The sequence below is a fragment of the Exophiala aquamarina genome (genome assembly GCF_000709125.1).
Source record: "Exophiala aquamarina CBS 119918 chromosome Unknown aczIA-supercont1.13, whole genome shotgun sequence".
Classification (NCBI taxonomy): domain Eukaryota; kingdom Fungi; phylum Ascomycota; class Eurotiomycetes; order Chaetothyriales; family Herpotrichiellaceae; genus Exophiala; species Exophiala aquamarina.
In genome coordinates, this window is record NW_013550575.1 from 422310 (window position 1) to 440333 (window position 18024).

The 18024-nt window shown below is 48.9% G+C and overlaps 8 protein-coding genes across 8 annotated transcripts; 3 read left to right on the forward strand and 5 right to left on the reverse strand.

The window, feature by feature from the left end:
• Nucleotides 1-5: 5 nt before the first annotated feature.
• A1O9_10455 (uncharacterized protein) lies at nt 6-2600 on the reverse strand (the record flags this gene model as incomplete). Its single annotated transcript, XM_013400616.1, has 3 exons — nt 6-254; nt 311-2409; nt 2456-2600. 3 exons carry the CDS (start codon nt 2598-2600, stop codon nt 6-8), a joined length of 2493 nt encoding a protein of 830 aa, XP_013256070.1.
• A 301-nt stretch (nt 2601-2901) lies between these two features.
• Nucleotides 2902-4291, forward strand: A1O9_10456 (uncharacterized protein; the record flags this gene model as incomplete). Its single annotated transcript, XM_013400617.1, has 7 exons — nt 2902-3045; nt 3095-3238; nt 3267-3446; nt 3494-3610; nt 3659-3841; nt 3868-4022; nt 4072-4291. The coding sequence occupies 7 exons, from the start codon at nt 2902-2904 to the stop codon at nt 4289-4291; spliced, it is 1143 nt and encodes a 380-aa protein (XP_013256071.1).
• Nucleotides 4292-4408: 117 nt separating this feature from the next.
• A1O9_10457 (uncharacterized protein) lies at nt 4409-6319 on the reverse strand (the record flags this gene model as incomplete). The annotated part of the gene is made up of 7 exons (XM_013400618.1): nt 4409-4669; nt 4719-4908; nt 4958-5123; nt 5174-5284; nt 5336-5800; nt 5855-6044; nt 6104-6319. The coding sequence occupies 7 exons, from the start codon at nt 6317-6319 to the stop codon at nt 4409-4411; spliced, it is 1599 nt and encodes a 532-aa protein (XP_013256072.1).
• Nucleotides 6320-7537: 1218 nt separating this feature from the next.
• On the forward strand, nt 7538-8995 carry A1O9_10458 (uncharacterized protein; the record flags this gene model as incomplete). Its single annotated transcript, XM_013400619.1, has 3 exons — nt 7538-7691; nt 7874-8470; nt 8634-8995. The coding sequence occupies 3 exons, from the start codon at nt 7538-7540 to the stop codon at nt 8993-8995; spliced, it is 1113 nt and encodes a 370-aa protein (XP_013256073.1).
• A 406-nt stretch (nt 8996-9401) lies between these two features.
• Nucleotides 9402-10939, reverse strand: A1O9_10459 (uncharacterized protein; the record flags this gene model as incomplete). Its single annotated transcript, XM_013400620.1, has 2 exons — nt 9402-10891; nt 10924-10939. 2 exons carry the CDS (start codon nt 10937-10939, stop codon nt 9402-9404), a joined length of 1506 nt encoding a protein of 501 aa, XP_013256074.1.
• Nucleotides 10940-12145: 1206 nt separating this feature from the next.
• Nucleotides 12146-13063, reverse strand: A1O9_10460 (uncharacterized protein; the record flags this gene model as incomplete). The annotated part of the gene is made up of 1 exon (XM_013400621.1): nt 12146-13063. The coding sequence occupies one exon, from the start codon at nt 13061-13063 to the stop codon at nt 12146-12148; it is 918 nt and encodes a 305-aa protein (XP_013256075.1).
• A 1196-nt stretch (nt 13064-14259) lies between these two features.
• Nucleotides 14260-15202, forward strand: A1O9_10461 (uncharacterized protein; the record flags this gene model as incomplete). The annotated part of the gene is made up of 3 exons (XM_013400622.1): nt 14260-14659; nt 14718-14874; nt 14950-15202. The coding sequence occupies 3 exons, from the start codon at nt 14260-14262 to the stop codon at nt 15200-15202; spliced, it is 810 nt and encodes a 269-aa protein (XP_013256076.1).
• Nucleotides 15203-15547: 345 nt separating this feature from the next.
• A1O9_10462 (uncharacterized protein) lies at nt 15548-17482 on the reverse strand (the record flags this gene model as incomplete). The annotated part of the gene is made up of 3 exons (XM_013400623.1): nt 15548-16468; nt 16563-16647; nt 16713-17482. 3 exons carry the CDS (start codon nt 17480-17482, stop codon nt 15548-15550), a joined length of 1776 nt encoding a protein of 591 aa, XP_013256077.1.
• Nucleotides 17483-18024: the final 542 nt, after the last annotated feature.

Genomic DNA, 18024 nt, shown 5'->3' on the forward strand with positions numbered 1-18024 from the left:
CATCCCTATCTCCTCGGCCGCAACTGCGTGATCATTCTCTCAAGCTCCACCGACTGCTGCCCATTAGCTTTATCCCGCAGCGACTCGAGAGCGGAGAGGTCTTTAGCTTTCAATGCTTCCTCCCCCGCCTTCACAATCATGCCGCATTTGACCCACATCTCGATCCTTTCGGTTGGTTGTAGTGTGGTGCACTTGGGAATGAATGAAGATGCCAGACGAGTGTTACCTGCGCCAAGCACTTCGTTGTAGAAGGGCTGTTACGAAAAGAAATCAGCGGTTGCACAAAATTCTGCAGCATGGGCCAGCTTACCTCCCATCCAATTGGCGACTTCTTTGCCTTTCCAACTTCCTCCACCTCTCCCCAAAGACGGGCAGCAGTCAACGCACGAAGTCGAACCCACCACCAAGTCTTGTCTGGAACTTTGAAATCACTTTGGACTTTGGCTGCCCGCTTGCTATATCCTGATCTGATGAGGCGGAACATGGTCTCGTTGACACTCAACCCAACGTAACTGCCACTGCTATCAGTGATGTCCTTGTCAAATGCCTCCTGCATCTTGAGCAGCTGAATGGCATCTGTCAGTGCTTTGGAATGTAAAATGGCAGTCGGATCCTTGGCATCTGTGAGTAATCTGATTGCCAGTTTAACCTTGTCAATGATTGCCTGGACTTGTGGCTGCTGCATAGCTTCCTCAAGAAGTAGATTTGAGCCTTCCACAGGCCGGTCGTCCTGGTAGAATAGATCCCTTAGCAATTCCCTGTCTTGTGATCTGGCTGAGCTTTCGACTAGAGCACCTGCCACAGGCTTGTCACTTATCGTCCGGAAGAATGCCGCCAGTGGCAGCTTTTTCTTTAACTGTAACAGCACATAGAAGACAAGGTCTGTGTCTCCGGAATCAATGGCCTTGTTCAATGCAATTTCATCTTCCTCCATATTCAGAAGCAGTGGAACTTGCTTTCCTGCTCTTGGCTCATGATTCAACAGCGTTGTTGCCAGATGGCTGCGACCTTCGTCGTAGGCCGCTCTGGCAATTGCCTCAAATGAGATGCCATATTTGCCCCGTAGTCGACCAACCACGATCTCTCGGATGGCGTCGTCATCTCCCGCAGAACCGCGAACCTTTTGGCTGGCCCAATGTACGTAGACTTTGTTGAGGGGAAGATGCAAGAATTCCGACAATTTGATGGCAAGCAGGTATTCGCGCCGGTTGACCAATCGTGCAATCAGCCGTTCCGGCGTGAGCCGAACATACTGCTCATATGACATGTAGAGCCCGATTTGATAGTCGCGGACAGCATTGAGAACCCTAAGATCTTCACACAAGTCCACAAATTCATCGCTGCTGTAGAGATCCAGAACGGATTTCCCGAAAGACGCAGCCCGCAAGAGTAACTTTTGTAAGACTTGATTGAATTCATGTCCAGCAGCACGGATGCAGGTCTCAACGGCCTCGGGGAGATTCGGCTTGATACGTTGGATGTTTTCATCGGCTTTGGGCGACTTCTTCTCCAACAGCTCGACCGAATCGAGAAGTACCGATGCTGGCGAGTTTGAACCGAGCTTGAACACTTCTTCGAGAGGATCGGGCACCTTATGGAGGAATTCGCAGGCTTCATTCGTGATCAGACGTACACCATCGATGTCGGGGACGACATGGACTTGATCGTCGTAGTAGTATTTTACCGCTGCGCCGTCCGGCCCTACCATGTGAATCTCGTCCTCCCATGCCAAAATGACAGAGTCGTTGCCACACCAATAGATCTGGTTAGGGGTCGTCTTCGCTTTCGAATTATATTCACTGTACTTATTCTGGAAGTCGCTCCCCACCACCCATACTTTACCGTCTTCCGTAAATAGTGCTGCAAATCGGCCGTTTGGTGATACACTGACATGTTTGAATGGCCCGTCTGAGAGGCCTCGGTCCTCGGCTTCACTGGCATCTACCATGAATATTGTCTTATCGATGGCAAGCAGCACTTCGACAGATCTGGAGAGCGTGTACGCAGGGGGAATCAATGACCACGAATGGACTTCGCCATCCGGAGCTCGTGCAAGCAGTCGAGGCCTTGGCTCATCGAATGACGACACTGCGACTAGGCTATTGTTTGTAAGAAGGGCGACAAATCCATGTGACCAGAAACGGCACGACTTCACACCGTACTCCTCCGCACCATGTCCAAGAGAAAACGGATTGAAATCTCCATGAAGCCCGTAGTAACAATGGACCGTGCCATCTTCCGTTACAACAATGAGTCTCTCATCGTCTAACCAGCCCAGGCCCTTGATGGATCCCTTCTCCCAGTTGATGTTACTGATAAGCCGGCCTGACGAGGAATATATGTCGATCGTTGATTTCAATGACTGCCCTGTCCGATAGCGCGTGATCTTGTTCGCGTCTCGCCATAGCGCTAGAGAATATTAGACTGAGCATCGTGAATAAAAACAAGCACATACCAAGAGCTCCACCGTAAGGTGCACCGACTACGAGATAGTTCTCGAGTTCGAGATCCTGGTCGAACACTGACTCGTAGACCTGTGCTTTCTGGTAAAATTGGTCGCCGATTTTTTCCCAGCCTGCCCTGGGATTGACGCCGGTCATTTGGAATGACTCTCCATAAGATTAGCACATTATGTTCTGAAATAGCTCGGGTAGGAGAGCTCGTAGTGTCTCCAGGCGCCAGATGTTGTCTGACATCGGCCAATGAGGCCGACTCTTGGCAGGCACCTTGGCGCCGTCAACGCGTGCCTTCCAACTTCAACTTCAGGTCATCCCTCTTTTCACCAGCAGCAATTCCATTCAGTCTATACAATCTGACTTGGCACAGGAGATGTTACATAATCAAACAGGCGAACGGAGGCACCCTCTACAATGCTAGCTTTCTGGCCGCCCACCCCGAACTATGGATGACCCCGGACTTGTTGAGCGTATCCAGGACCTGACGGATCTGGAATTGGCTGTTCTACTAAGTCTGATAGCGCAGCATCACAGCATACTTGAGACCAGAGACGACGCCTTGGATGATTTGGCGGCGGAACTCGCCCTTGTAAGACCAGCCGAAAGAGCGGCAGACCGCATTGATTGACCATTGACAGATTGTGTCTCACGTGTTCAAGCTCAAGTATGTCATTCTCGAGCGAGACGATCTACAGTCGGTCGACAGATTCGGAGAACTTATCCTCGAGCAAGAATCGGATTGCAGTGTCCCGAGCAATGCATCAGAAAGTGATTATGATACTGTTAGTCGTACCAAACTTCTGAGTTAAGCCTAACCTCACCGTCCAGCAGGGCGGGAACTTGCACTCAAAGCTTGCTAGTATCAGCTTCCGAAGGTCCGACTCGAATACGCCATCTCAACAAAAGCTTGACAGTCGAAGAGTGGTGAATGTCATTATAGCGAAAGACTTCAATCTTGCTAAGGAGGATGTTCAAATTCAAGTCCTTGAGGTGGAAATCTGTCTCTCCAAACGCCGTACCTAGCTAAGTGGGAACAGCTGATTCGAAAACGACGCATCTATAGCCGAACTACTGTTCACACGACGCCCAAAGTGTTCTTATTCCTACCACTGATCGCTACTACCTCGAAGCAAATCAGACTGACTAAACACCTGGTAAGGCTCTCTGTGGTCTTGTTTCCTCAGCCCGTCTCACAAGTATAGAATGATCGCATATTCATCTCGCACCATCACGATTCGGAAGACGGCTTTCCAAATCTGGAAGAGCTAGACAGCCGTTTCGAAGACCAGGGATCTACTTATTCAGTGGATCAAGCGCTAAGTGTGGCAAAGCAAGGCCCACTTGCAGAACGTTCGATTACCGAAGAGGTCGGTTTTGCTTCTTATGTCATGGCAGATCCTGATAATTACAGACGATTGATCTGCTGCGAACTCGAGGGAGAGCAGTCACTATCACACCCGAGATAAGAAGATATCTGCAAGACATCGTTGTATTTCTACGGATCGAACGAGGGGTGGATGGTGGTATCTCGCCCTATGCCACTACTCTGCTGCTTGCTTTGTCAAAGTATGTTCTCTTGATAGTACAATGGCCCGATGTACTGATCTTCTTGCAGATATCTAGCCCCCCTCCACGGAATCGATTATGTTACGCCTTCATTAGTCGCACTGGCCGCAAAGAAAGTCTTTCCACACCGAATCGTTATAGCGAGTCCTAGCCGGGAGCGAAGCACGCTATACGGAACAGATATAGAGTCAGCGAGAGATCTCCTAAGGGGTCTTGATCCAGATAAAGTTATTCAACATGTATTGGACACCGTTGAGTGTCCAAACTAAACATGACGGCAGTCATCTGCTCAGCAACATATTTGTTGTCCTCTGATACAGTCACATCTTTGTATCAGTACAATACAGCGGCCCATTCTCATTGACAGCTCCGCTTTGCCAGCCTTGTCAGGTATTAAGATCCACTACCTCGCGATGGGTTGATGCTTCTTTCGTCTCCACGTTATTTTCGCCAAGATTCTGGTTCTGGGCATGTTGTTTGATGACAAGCTCGCCAGAATTACCCCCGGACTGAATATCTTCACTGAAGACCATGACGTCGTCGTGGTCACCAAAGAGGGCGGCAATCTCCTCGAGAGGCAGGCCACTTGTCTCCGGCAGAGTATAAAATATCCATATCAACCCCACGGAACATATACTGATGAAGACCTACAAAAATAGTGAGCTTACCATCTCTGCACTAAGTAAGATTGCGTACCATATAAAATTTCCACCCAATGTTTGCAAAAGCTGTACTGGCGACTTCAAGATATACCAACGAAGGAAGGGCCACCGTTGTGGTGCAGACCGCCATTCCTTTGGCTCTCACGTGGTTGGGAAATAGTTCGGCGCAGTAAGGCCACAGTGGCACATCTATTCCCATTCCATAGAACACCTGGAAGACATAGCTAGATCGCTGCTCAGTAAAACACTCCAGGTTGGATCCCGAGGACTTACAGCATGGCAACGGCGGCACGAATTCCAGCCATGTTAGGGTCGACCTGCGGCACTGGAGTTGCATAAATTGCCACCAATGCTGACTCGATGCACAGAGCGACCAGACATCCAGAAAACCCTAGGATGATCAACGGTCGCCTGCCGACTTTGTCAAGAATCAACGACCCTGTTCTGTTGTTAGAAAACCCAGCAGTCCATATAATATTTCATCCCTACCAACGATATTGCCAGCAAAACCCATAGAGATCCATCCACATTGCAATTTGAGCTGATCTAGAGGACCATAGCCCAACGCTCGATACAAGATCGATCCATAATTATTAATGACTGCAAGATTAGCCTGTAGCAAAGTAAAATGCGCTTTCGATGTCCTCTCACCAAGAATCCCAGTGCTCTGTGACAGAAATGCAAACCCTGCAGCAACAATCGCGCGCTGGCGGTACGACGGCCGTCGAAACATCTGAGCCCAGGACGCATCCAAAGTCTTATCAAACTCGGTTTGTCTTTGCATCTGATAAAACTCAGCCATCACAAAATGTTGCTCGTCTGCGTGCGAAACGTCGTGAAGCTTTTTGACTACCGCTTTGGCTTCATCAACACGACCAGCCATGAGGAGATATCGAGGAGATTCCGGGACGAATGGCAAACTGGCGGGGGGAATCAAGCTGAACACTACGGCGAGACCAAGCGGACCTCGCCACTCGAGCGACGATCCATTTGTATCGTGGAAGGCTAGCCCCATGTATGTCGCAAAGCTGTACCCGATCGCCACCGAGACGCCATTCATCCCAGCGAAGAATCCTCTGATAGCGGGAGGTGCAAGCTCTGACGAGAATACGGGTGCTATGAAAAGTAAGCAAAACGTGTCACTAAAATGATTCGGGGTTGGATCCTCACTAATGGTGAGAGCGCCCCATGAAGCGATTCCAGCAAAGAAGCGAAATACAAGAAACATGACAACTCCCTGCGAGGCACAGACCAAAGCTCCGCTAAAGAGACCTATTCCCGAGACGAACATGACCCCGGCCTTGCGACCCCATCTGTCCATTATATAAGTCACTGCGAGTATTCCAAAGCATCCCCCAGCCTAGTAAGCACATTTCATCAGCGATTGTTATGGTCTGCATCTATAACTCATTGCCTTACTTGAAATACCCCAGACATAGCCCCGATCAATGCATTTCCCTGGGACGTAAAGTTCCCCTCCTCATCGATGACGGTCATGTAGCTCAAGAACTGGACTTTTGCGAGTGTGACTCCAATGACAGATGCAGGGTATCCGAAGGCCACTTGGCCCAGGCAGATGACGAAGCAGATAATGAACTGTTTCCAGGTCCATTGACCTTCCCTGTTGAATGCCATTGTCTTCGAAAGTCAATGTGAGAGGGGATTCTGTGCCTGGGAGGTATAAAGCTCCAGTTTCTTAAATGTGAGCTGGTGAGAAGAGAAGTTCTTCATTCTCATTATATACATACACATATACTCAATATTCCAAGCAAGCCGAAATGGCCAGCCCTGGTCATCCCGTCGCTGTCAAATGGTGTTCTCCATACCCCAGATTCCCTAATCCTCAAGAGACCCCAGGAGCTGTGGCCTTCGATCCGACCGGACCGAGTTGTGGGTAGATCTTCTGGTTAGTCTTTCTACAGCTCACGTTGCCGAGGTCGTTTCGAGAGACGCGGCTGACGGTGTTGGTACTGGGTTCGAACTCATGCTAGAAGGCCGAACAGTACCGAGTATGACCGGTTTCAGGGCTATAAAGGGCGTGGGTGAGATGCGGAGAGTAGGAAGGCTTTGAACCAATGCCATCGGTTTTTGTTTGCCCCCTTAGCACAAATTTCGATTTCGATTCGCCTACCGGATCGGTTCCGATTTTAGTCTCGACTTGGTGGATCTTGTTAGTCCAAAATATTGGTCCTTACCTAGCCATCTACAGACAAATTAATAGACAAAGGGAGGGTCTAACAGGAAATTTCAGGTATCTAGTCACTTGAGGTGGAAATATGGTGGGTGACTGGGGTTGAGGAGCCGCTCAAGGCATCTGTCCCGCATATTTGCGATCACTATATCCTAAGACTCCAGATCACACGAAATTTCCACCAGCAGACTCCACTTCGTGGCGTGCTTTGGATGCTTGGGACCTAGAATAGGCATTTGATTTTTCTTTTCATGCATTGAACCCTTGTACTTACTTTGAAGCCCTCCATTAACGGGCCGAGATCGAATTCAGAACGCAAGTTCCTCAGCCACCGAAGCATATCAGTTGCCATGATCTTGTCCATTTCCACCGAGCACAGTGCACCACTCTTTCCTCCGTTTGCATCGCCGGAACCGCAAGAGGAGTACAGGACGGAGCGTCAGGCTCATCTTCATTCTGATGGCAGCCGCCGGGCGGAACCGCAACAGACAAAATGCCGCGTTGAGGTAAATAGGCTTGAAAGAGAGGTGAAAAGCACCAAAGACATGAGCTTGACTACCGTATCCCATTTCAAGCGATGACACTCAGGTGAATTCAATCAACATACATCCCCATTTCTGGAATACCCTCATTGTACCATCGCAGGCATTGGTGCGATCGGCATGCCCCAGCATGTCTTTGTCGACGCGTTGGTCGTTGGAGCTGGTTTTGGCGGGATTTATGCAACGTACCACCTTCGGCAACTAGGCCTTGATGTCAAATGTATTGACATTGCAGAGGATGTTGGAGGAACATGGTACTGGAACAAGTATCCCGGTGCAATGAGCGACACTTAAAGCTATCTTTACCGATACTCGTGGGACTACGAGGACATTCAAACATACCCTTGGTCGGATCACTACGTGTATCAGCCAGAAATCCTGTCTTATCTGCGACACGTGGTTGAAAAACATGATCTCCGAAAGCTTATGGAGTTCTATGTTGAGATGCCTCGGCAGCATGGGATGACGAACTTCATCGATGGCGGGTCAGCACCGCTACCGACGGCTTGTTCTTGACACGGCATCTGGTGAACTGTTTGGGCGTCCTTTCAAAGCCTAACTACCCCGATATTCCTGGCTTAGATTCTTTTTCGGGACGGTTGATCCACACTGCAAGATGGGATGACACAATTACGCTATCAGGGAAGAAAATTGGTGTCATCGGCAACGGCTCAACGGGAATTCAAGTCATGACAGCAATTGCCCCAATTGTTGCGGATCTTAAGTCTTTCCAGCGTCATCCCCAGTATTCAGTCCCCAGTGGTCAAGACGCAATTTCTTCAGCATATCACCAAAATATCAAATCTAGGTACAAGAGCATCTGGGAAAGCGTCAAGTCGTCGGCGGTTGGGTTCGGCGTCCCTGAAGTGAACCGGAAGACCATGCAGACGACTCCCCGGGAAAGAGAAGCTGCATTTCAAAAAGCGTGGCAGCGTGGGAATGGCTTCAGATTTATGTTCAGCACATTTGGAGATATCGTATCTGATGAAAGCGCCAACGAGGAAACTTGCAAATTCATCCGTGGCAAGATAGATGAGGTCGTCACGGATTCGCGTAAGGCGGCCTCTATGCGACACCGGCTCCTATCAGATCTTCAATCGTGACAACGTCGACGTTATCGACACAAAGACTAATCCCATCACAAAGATTACGGAGCATGGGGTCAATTTGCTCAATGGCGAGGTACAAAATCTCGATGTCCTTGTGTTCGCCACAGGGTTCGACGCCATCGAGGGTAACTATCTACATCTCAGTATTCATGGCCGTGGAGGCAAAACGATCCAAGAACATTGGCAAAATGGACCAAAAGCCTATGGCGGCATTGCTTGTGCAGGTTTTCCAAACATGTTTTTGGTCTCTGGGCCCCAGGCACCATTCGCCAACTTTCCCCCAGTCATTGAAAGCGAAATCGAGTTCATCATGGCTTGCATTGATCGTGCAGAAAAGCACAACGTCGTTGAAGTGAACAAACAGTCGAGGCCGATGGTCATGGAGCTTACCGAAGAGGCCAAAAATGAATGGTCAATATTGTGTGAACAGCTTGTCGAAGGCTTATTGTTCAAGAAGACAAGAAGCTAGATTTTTGGAGCAAATGTCCCCGGACGTAGAGCTACGACTAACTTTTACTTTGGAGGGTTGGGAAGTTATCGCAAGTGCGTGCAAGAGGTTATAAATGACAATTTCCGCTGTTTTGCGCCTGTGAACTAGTTGAAGGATGTGACCTTTATCGCAATGCTCAGATGTGGCCTATGTGGACTAGTCCGAGGGAACTCAGTGAGCAGAATTCCATAGCTCCACCATTGGCATGTCTTTGCTTGGGCGTACCAAGTACCGAGAACAACTCTGCTCCCATATCTAAATCCTTGTGCCTCCAATTCAGAGGTCACCGTTCAAAAGAGGCTGTAAGGTATGCTTCCTTTTTCTTGTGCTAGGGCGAGTGTTGAGAATAATATTGCGCTATTGATTAACTAGTACATGATGCGTACTAGTCTGCACATGAAACATCAGTGACAGAGCCTGTCTCAAGATGATCTATTGACTCTTGTAGGTTCTGACGGGCGGATAGCACAGCCTTAGAACTTGGCGGCAGTTCTGCTAGAGTCTTAAGCAATGTAGATGAGAGGTGGGAATAGGCCTCGTACTTGGTGTTGCCTTGTCGATATTTACGGCTGATAACTTTGTTGACCAGCCTGACGGAGGCGACCACGTGATGGGGATATGGATCAACCGCGACGAACGACGTAACAATCGGATGCTCAGAGGGAAGAGTCGTGGAGATTTGGTCGGAAGCATCTTTTGCGTCTGATTGGGAGCCATTCACGACATACTTGCTCTCGACACCAAACTTCAGGACGTTGAAGCAGCCATGTTCTGCTTCCAGTCTCATTTCGGTGATTTGAGAAAGTAGATCGGACCGCTGGCCGAATTCGAGTGCGTCAACTAACATCAGGATCCCAAGGTAGTAATGCAGGACCATCTCGTACCAGTATAACCGGGTTACCTGGCTGAGGAAGTGGAGTTGTTTCTCACAACTGTCCAGAAGAGGGTGGATCGTGGTCTTGAAAATCCCCAGTGCATCGAGAAGAGCTTTCCAAGAGAAGAGCACACTGTCCTCCTCTACTCCCTCCCTCAAGGCTTCCTTTACACTTGCAATAGTCCTCCAGGTGTAAATCCTGCACACTGCCACGGCAGACATAATCTCTTGGGCAATATCATCAGATACCTCGAAACCCTTCTTCCGCCACTCTTCAGTTCTAGGCTGAAATGATCCGACAAGAAATCCTCTTGCCAGGCGCCACGATGTCTCCAAGCATGCACCCTTAAGACCAGAGCTCAGAGATGATCGAAAGTTCAAGGTCATTGAGCATGAAGTGTCCCAGGTGACTGCTGCCCAATAAGCCCGACTTTCTAAATTGAGGAATGCCTCTGAAAGATTCCGAGTTGGACTGGGACTTGACACTGAGTCTGGCCAGGCCAAAACCTCGGAGCCATCGAATTGACAACTCCGTAGACGCTCTCTAAGTTGTTGTATTTGCACTAGGGCCGTCTGAACACATACCAGCCCGCTGATACCATCTTGTTCCTCCTCCTCGGACAGCCCTGCTGGGACTGGAGTCTGGCTAAAAAGGTATAGCGTTAGAACAGACCGATAAGATTTGCGATTCATGACTCTGAGCATGTCTCTTCTAGTAGCGCGCCAGCTGTTCCTAATAATATGCTCGACGGGAATCATGGTCGTGGGATTTCTCTGCTCTAGAACCGGCAACCATTGCACAGCATAGGAGTGCATTGCACGGCGCAGGGATTCATCAGTCTGGCCATTCCAGTCTTGTCTTCTACCGGCTGTTGTAGAAGCCTCGTCTGTACGATCGTCAAACTGAACCTCCATGTAATTGTCGAGCTCACTGAATAGTTTCGCCGGAGGTATACAGATGTCGCCAGTAGGTTCATCACTGCAGTTGTCAGACTTCCTTGCTGTCCGAGATCTTACAAGATCCGATACTTACACGAAGGGACAGCCATATTTGCCCACCCAACGACTAAATATGGGCCCGATACCATGGTTAAAGATAAATTCAGAACACTGTGACAGCAGGCGGTCTGCATACTCTACATAGGGACTGGATTCATCTGTGGAAGTCAACGCTGAGTCAAAGATGTTTAGCTCGCACAATGTCAGACTGGGTGTATCGTCAGCGTAGTCTCAATCAATGGGATCCAAGGCACAATCACCCAGGATCCCCTAAATCATCGGAACCATAATTCTCATGCACGCTGGTGGAAAGATCAGGTGCGATTGCGGGATCAAATTGGCCCGGGGACTCCCCAGAATCTCTGGCTCGTGCAGCCGCGGAAGCTGAAAACAGCCTTGGGACTTCTCGTTGTCGTGCGGGAGTCTTTTTAATCCACTATTTTGTCTTGCTGTTGTTAGAAACCATGGTCCGGATGATCTACCAAGCGACAGAAAAGAGCTGACGACAGTGCCTTTACCTCAAATGTGCATCGTCGGTTTCTCAAGGAGCACCTCGAACATGCGCCATTCCATTTTAGTTCTCCAGGTCGGTAGCCAAGTCTTAAAGCATCGCATGCAACACGGGACTGTCGGCAAGCATCACAGCTAGAGAATTGTGTCCTACGGGTTGTTGGAATATATTGCATGGTCTGGTGTGAACCTTCTGCGCCAAAACGGGTGCACAGGTGCCGGTTGTAATCTGGCCTGCTGGAGATGCTGGCAATAACGGCGCCCTGTTTGTTCTACTCAACAATGTACCGAGTAGCGTGAAATGCCGGGATATAACAATATTCAGGTGGCAAAATGCGATCAGAGATGGATGAGGGAGCTCCCCACTATAGAAGGGGAGGAGCTTGGTGCTAGACAAATTATTACCGAAACCAAGCAGTAATACGTGGGAAACGATGTGGATACGCGGCAGACACTCAATTTTTAAGCGTCTCTCACCTCGGGAGGCGTCCTCGATAGCCGATGCCCCGTACCATACTGTCTTGGTACAAGTCATTAGATCAAGATAGGTACCTATGGTATCACGGCCATCCCCGGGCCTAACTTCTCCCACTTCTTCGTCGTAGACCACGCTACCCGATTGCATTACTTTTCTTGTTACAAGTCTTCCGGTCTTTCAAATTCAAATTGATCTGGGAGATTAATCGAACGATAGCTATTAGCCATGTAGAAATCGCTGCCTTTGCAATGACCTTCTTCGCCAATATCTATACCTGTTCTTCCCGTTGTAAGATACCTTGTACCAACAACCTCAAGCCAGGTTCATCCAGCAGCTTCAGGCCCAGTTCCTCATTGTCCAAGTGATTGGAAAAGTCACAACCATAGTCGGCGTTCCAAGAGGCAGCTACACAAAACCCGTCCATAGCAGCCATGAGATCCCCGTTTGCCAGTGCTACCAAGCTCTCTTTCCTGATTTCCTCGGTGTTTCTCTCCTGTGTATGCCACTCTTTGCCGTCAATATCTTTGGTATACTGGATCAACTGGTTCTGTGTAATCAATGTCGATTGAATATAGAGCAGACGATTTGCAGTTTGTTCTTGCTTGTGAATAATGGCAAGGACCGCCTTCACCACGTCCGCCAATTTTGTGGCGCTGAAAGGGACATCACCGCCGTTATAATGCGTTGCAGCGTGCCGATATGGATTTACGATGAATCCCACTTTCATGCCCCAGTCTAAGAACAGTCCATTGGCAATACCTGTCCAAGAGAACTCGGGATATGCGAGACATTTCTCATGGAGGTATCTCTGCGTCGCTACTTTCGGCGCGCAAACAGGCAGCTGGGCACAGAGAGGATTTAGGGAATCCATCCCAAACTCGGCCGGGACGAAACGCTTAACGCCTGCTGCAACAGAGGCATCGATCAAAGAATTCTGATTTCCGATCGCCAGGGTAGAGACACAGGATACGACCACCTCCACCCCCTGCAATGCCGCTGTAAGGGACTGAACGCAATCAAAGTCAACTTCCTCGATCTTGAGATTGGGATGACTTGTCAATTTTGATGAGTTTCCACCTCTTCTCGAGAGAACTGTTACTGAAAACTGTCCTTCAAGAAGAGCTTTGAGGATTGGGACGCCGAGGTTGCCGGTCGCACCAGCGAGCGCAATTTGGATCGAAGACATTCGGACAAGTAAAGGAGAATCAATGGTATGCCAAAACAACGTTTGTTAGTATCTTATAGACGTTTGCGACCTGCCCTCCCTATCTTTTAGCATCCCCAGTATTAGACATCCAAACTTGTATTGACTACCCACGTACCTAGGAGGACGGTGGGACGCCCAGATTTGCCAATCTTAAAGACTGGCAAGACCTGGAAGCAGCCTTTGTCACCCAACATGTTCATATGGTCATCGCCAACCTGTAGATCGAATTATGCGCAGACTTATGCACCATTCGCCAATGATGAAGTAATTGATTTACAAATCACAACCTTGACTGGAAACAAGAACTAGGCACTAGGCACGGGGCTGGCAGGGTGGATGCAAGGTGAGTGTCCGAGAGGTCCATGTCAAAGGAGATAGAGCAAATGTTCGGACTGATCCGTGGTCCTGATCCGATCCGACTTCGTTGGCTTACATTCAATGGTGTTCACAGCGCATTGCGCCTCCCAACATGTTTGCCACATTGTTGAAACTGCATCAATTCAAGGGCACCGGTGGGTCGCAGGATCCAATACTTCGGAATAAGGCAAGCTCAAAAACAGAATGCCTGACAGGTTTGAATGATGCAAAACCTTGGGCTATTGTCTGTCCTTCGCGCTCGGTTCCGGCGGAGCCGATGGGCGAAGTTGGGGATGGCGTTGGACATTCCCCACCCCGAAACAAACACATTCCTTTTGAGGAGTGGTGATAAGTTTTGTTGCCTCATTCAATTGGTGTTATGGCCAAAAGAAGAGGGACCGAACTTGCCAAACTTTGGCAACCTGCGACTGTTTCTAGACAGCTCGGTTCTCCGAATCGGCAAACGGCCAGGGAGGATGTAAGTAAAATATTGGTGGAATAAGTGCTGTGTGAAGCTCGAGAAGCTCATTCATAGGAAGATATAAAGGCGAAGGCTGCGGCTCAATCTATTGTGAACTTGATGAATATTGACATTATTCCCTCAATATTGAGAACGAGAGGAGGAAAGAGGAGGTTCCAAACAACCTGCTGATTGAAATTAGTTACTGTTCCCAAAATTACCCTTTGACGATAAGACAGCTTTCGTCACCAACAATGGGCAGGCAAAATATTGAGTTCAAGAACTCTGATGGCGTCACATTGCGAGGATGGTTCTATACTGCTGAAACCCCAGCTCAAGCAAGCTGCCTACGTTGGTAATGGCTCACGGCTTCACCGCGTTAAAGGAGATGACCTTGGACTTCTACGCAGAGAAGTTTACCTCAGCCCTCTCAATGAACTGTCTTGTGTATGACCACCGCGGTTTTGGTGAAAGCGATCATCTACCGGGCCAGCCTCGTGGCGAGATCGTGCCGATGCTCCAGATATCCGATTACTCGGATGCGATCACTTATGCCTCGACTAGACCGGAAGTGGACGCAGATAGGATCGGGATCTGGGGCACGTCTTATAGCGGGGGACACGTGTTGGTCGTTGCCGCCGTTGACCGAAGGGTCAAGGTCGTTCTAAGTCAAGGTCCTTGTGTAAGTGGATGGGATAATTTCCATCGCCTAGTCCGTCCAGATCTCGGACCAGCTCTCGAGAAAATCTTCGCGGCAGGTATGTATTCACGACTTTCTCCTAGGCCCCATAAACTCCTCTTACTGACTGAAAATAGATCGTATAGCAAGACTAGAGGGTAAAGAGGCAGGTTATCTACCTATAGTTCATGCCGAACCTTTTGGCGTTTGTGCTCTTAATGGTAAGGATGTCTATGACTTCTTCACGGAGTGGGAAAAGAAATCCACATGGAAAAACCAGGTCACCATCAGAACGTAAGTGGATGACTCTCGATGCCTTCTACCTACTATTCGGCCTTTTAAATCTCATAATCTAACGTTCAATACTAGAATGGAACTCTTCCGCGGATATGAGCCTCAACAGCTGATCGAAAAGATCTCCCCGACGCCGTTACTGATGACTGTTCCGACATTGGATACCCTGACGCCTCCAGATCTCTCTCTCGCAGCGTACGCCAGAGCCAAGGAGCCAAAAGAGCTGAACTTACTGCCTGGTGGACATTTTGATTCATACGCCGGGGAAACTATGGAGAAAAACGTAGTGACGCAAATTAACTTCCTTAAGAAATGGCTCATTAAGTAGGATCAATGATACTGTAAAGTTGCCTATCACCTCGGAAATTGTATTGAGCTGAAGCCTATGAGATGTGGGTGGCCGTTTAAGCGTCGAAAACACAAATAGTAGGAGCCGAAACCTCGATCAACTTTTAGTTCTTGTTTCCTGTTTTCCTCAAGCAGGGACTCTTGAATCGTTCGCTTTTACCGGGCCGAGTTCACCTTAGGCTATTGAGGGACAATGTCTGTAGCGACTGCATTTCGCTAGCGCTTGTGTCTCAATGGAGGATCTCCTCCTCTAGCGATTGTGAAAATCAATCCCAGGGGCTCTTCAGCCCCTGGAGATTCTTCCTTATACTAACTGCCATCTGAGCTAATCAAAGTCTCGCGTTCCTTGCCGTGGCCACCTCTTGGACGGCTCGCGTGGCGATGCCGGTGCACTCCCTAAGCTTTTCATACTCGTACTGGTACTTGGCCTTCTCCCTACGCCATTAATGTTCTTAGCTATCTCTCTCCCGGCCCCTTGAATCCTCCGCCAGTGCATCGCTCCCTCTTGGAAGATGCCTGTGTTAGGGAATAGCGCAACTCCGGGTAGAATCACCTCGGTCTCTGCTCCGTTTCCTAGGGTGGTGACAGGCGTTGCCGCTGTTGGAGTTGGGGACACCCTCTCGCTCTTACGACACATCTTTGGACTCACAAAGAGCGGCCCAAAGGAAATTTCGGAGGTTGACGAAGTACGAGACAGGTTTGCCGCATCATCCATGTCATAGTCCTCGCTCAAGTATTCCTTCCAGCCCGCGCGGTCATTCACAGATGCGGTCGTATCAGGATACACCGGTGATTGATCACGCTCCCCTATCCGACCCAATTCGATGGCGTCGTTGTATACGATCTTCAATTCATCTTTGAATAGACCGAGCTGGCTATCGTCCAGTAATGGCTGCAGAATGTCAATGACGGTTTGCTCAATCAGGGTGTCCACCAACTCCCCCACGTCCACCTTGTCGTCAAGCTCTTCCAGAATCTTTAATGTGGACACCTTCCAATTCTGCTGGAAATCCTCTCCATAGGCGGCTAGACGCGAGTAGATCTCAGGAAGAGACGATTTTGCTCTTTCGTATTTCCATAGGTACCGAGAGAAAAATGGTTGCCACACAGAGCCACACAGAGAGTCAAAGATAACATGTTGGGCATTGGCCAGTCGGAGAACTTGTGAGCATTCAAAGTTCCCAATCGGTACGCTTGCAAAACTGGGCGCTTTCCGCTTCAACCGAGCGGATGTACCGACAGGATCCTGTACAAGTAAGTTATAAGAAGGATATCAAATACAATCCCACTCCCACAATCTCACGGGACCCTAGAAGTCAGCGCCGAGCCGTTAAACTTACATCGATCGCTTTATCTGGAAGCTCTGTGAAGAATAATGAGGCAATCTTGCCCACACCGTCGAAAATTCTCTTATATCGGTCCTCACTGTTGGTGATGAGTTGGCATAGAGCTCAGATTTAAGGAAGAGGAGAGGAGTAAGGATATCTTACTAGAATTGCGATGGTCGCTGGTCCACTTGGTACTTAGCCTGGATATCAGCAAGTGACTTCTCCAACTTCCTGATGTCTGTTCGCGCCTTGTTCTGCATCGTTTCGCGAGTTTCCATTTCCTGGTCACGTTCCGCAGTCCTTTTATCCAGCTCATGTTCAAGTCTAGCTTTCTCACTCTCCAGCTCCTCTTGTTTTCTTTCCAGGTTTGCAATTTTCTCGGCATTCTCATTCTCTAACTGATTCTTTTTGTGTTTGAGTTCTCTAGCCATTCCTTGCTTGGTTCTGTCGTGTTCCTCTTGCAGACTTCTTTCCATTTCTTCGTATTTCTCCTTCTCCAGCTCACCGGCCTCCGCCTGCGCTAGTAGTCCAGATAGTTCCTTATCATGTTTCTTCCGTAAGTCCGATAGAACCTTCTTGTGGGAGCTCCTATCTGTCTCGATATTCTTCCATATCCCGGCATTTGTCGCCTCCAAATCACGAATCTTGTCCTCCAGGACTTGATCTTTTCCATGGCGTTCACCCACGGTACTAACGATTTTACTGTACTCACCGAAAGTCTTCGAAAGTTCAGTAACCGCGTTGTGAGATATAGACATGCCTTCTTGAAGCCTCTGCACTTCAGCTTGAAGTTGGTCATGGAATATGCCAAAATGCACCGTGTCGATGTGACCACTCTCGGGGTCAGTGCTTTCAACCCCATTTGGTGTCCTGCCAGAAGCCTCTCCGACATGCTCGTTTGTTTCAGTCTGGGAAATTTCTGGCTGTGACATGATAGTTGCACTTCCCTGCAAGATGACGGTCACAACTTTGAGGGATCCTCACAGATGCATGGATGAACGAATAGCATACCTGCTTTCTTCCTCTTTTGTTTCTAATCAAGGATACTGGGTGAAAGAGTTTGTTTAATCGAGCCTCTGTACTTGAGATTTCGCGATCGTGCTGGCGAGAAAAGATGTAGTTGGGAGTTTTGTGAAACATAGATCATCGGAGCAGGTTTTTGCAAGAAATTGCGTTTCAAGAAGAAACTTGGTGACTGATGCCACAACGAGTCGCCATTCCACTACCAGAATCATGAGATCCATGAGATCCATGAGATCCTCTCGTCCATAATCACATGTTAAATGACGGACAGACCCCGCAGAGGGCCCTCCCACGTGTCTGTCTGTGAATGAAGGATTGAAGCCTGACATTGACAAACGCTAAAGCTGATGTAGTGCTATGCAGAGCCCATTGGCCTTGCTGCACCGAACTCCTTATGAGTGGAGGTACCCCTCCACTTGTTAGCTTGGAAGCAAACGCATGGTCCGTGCAC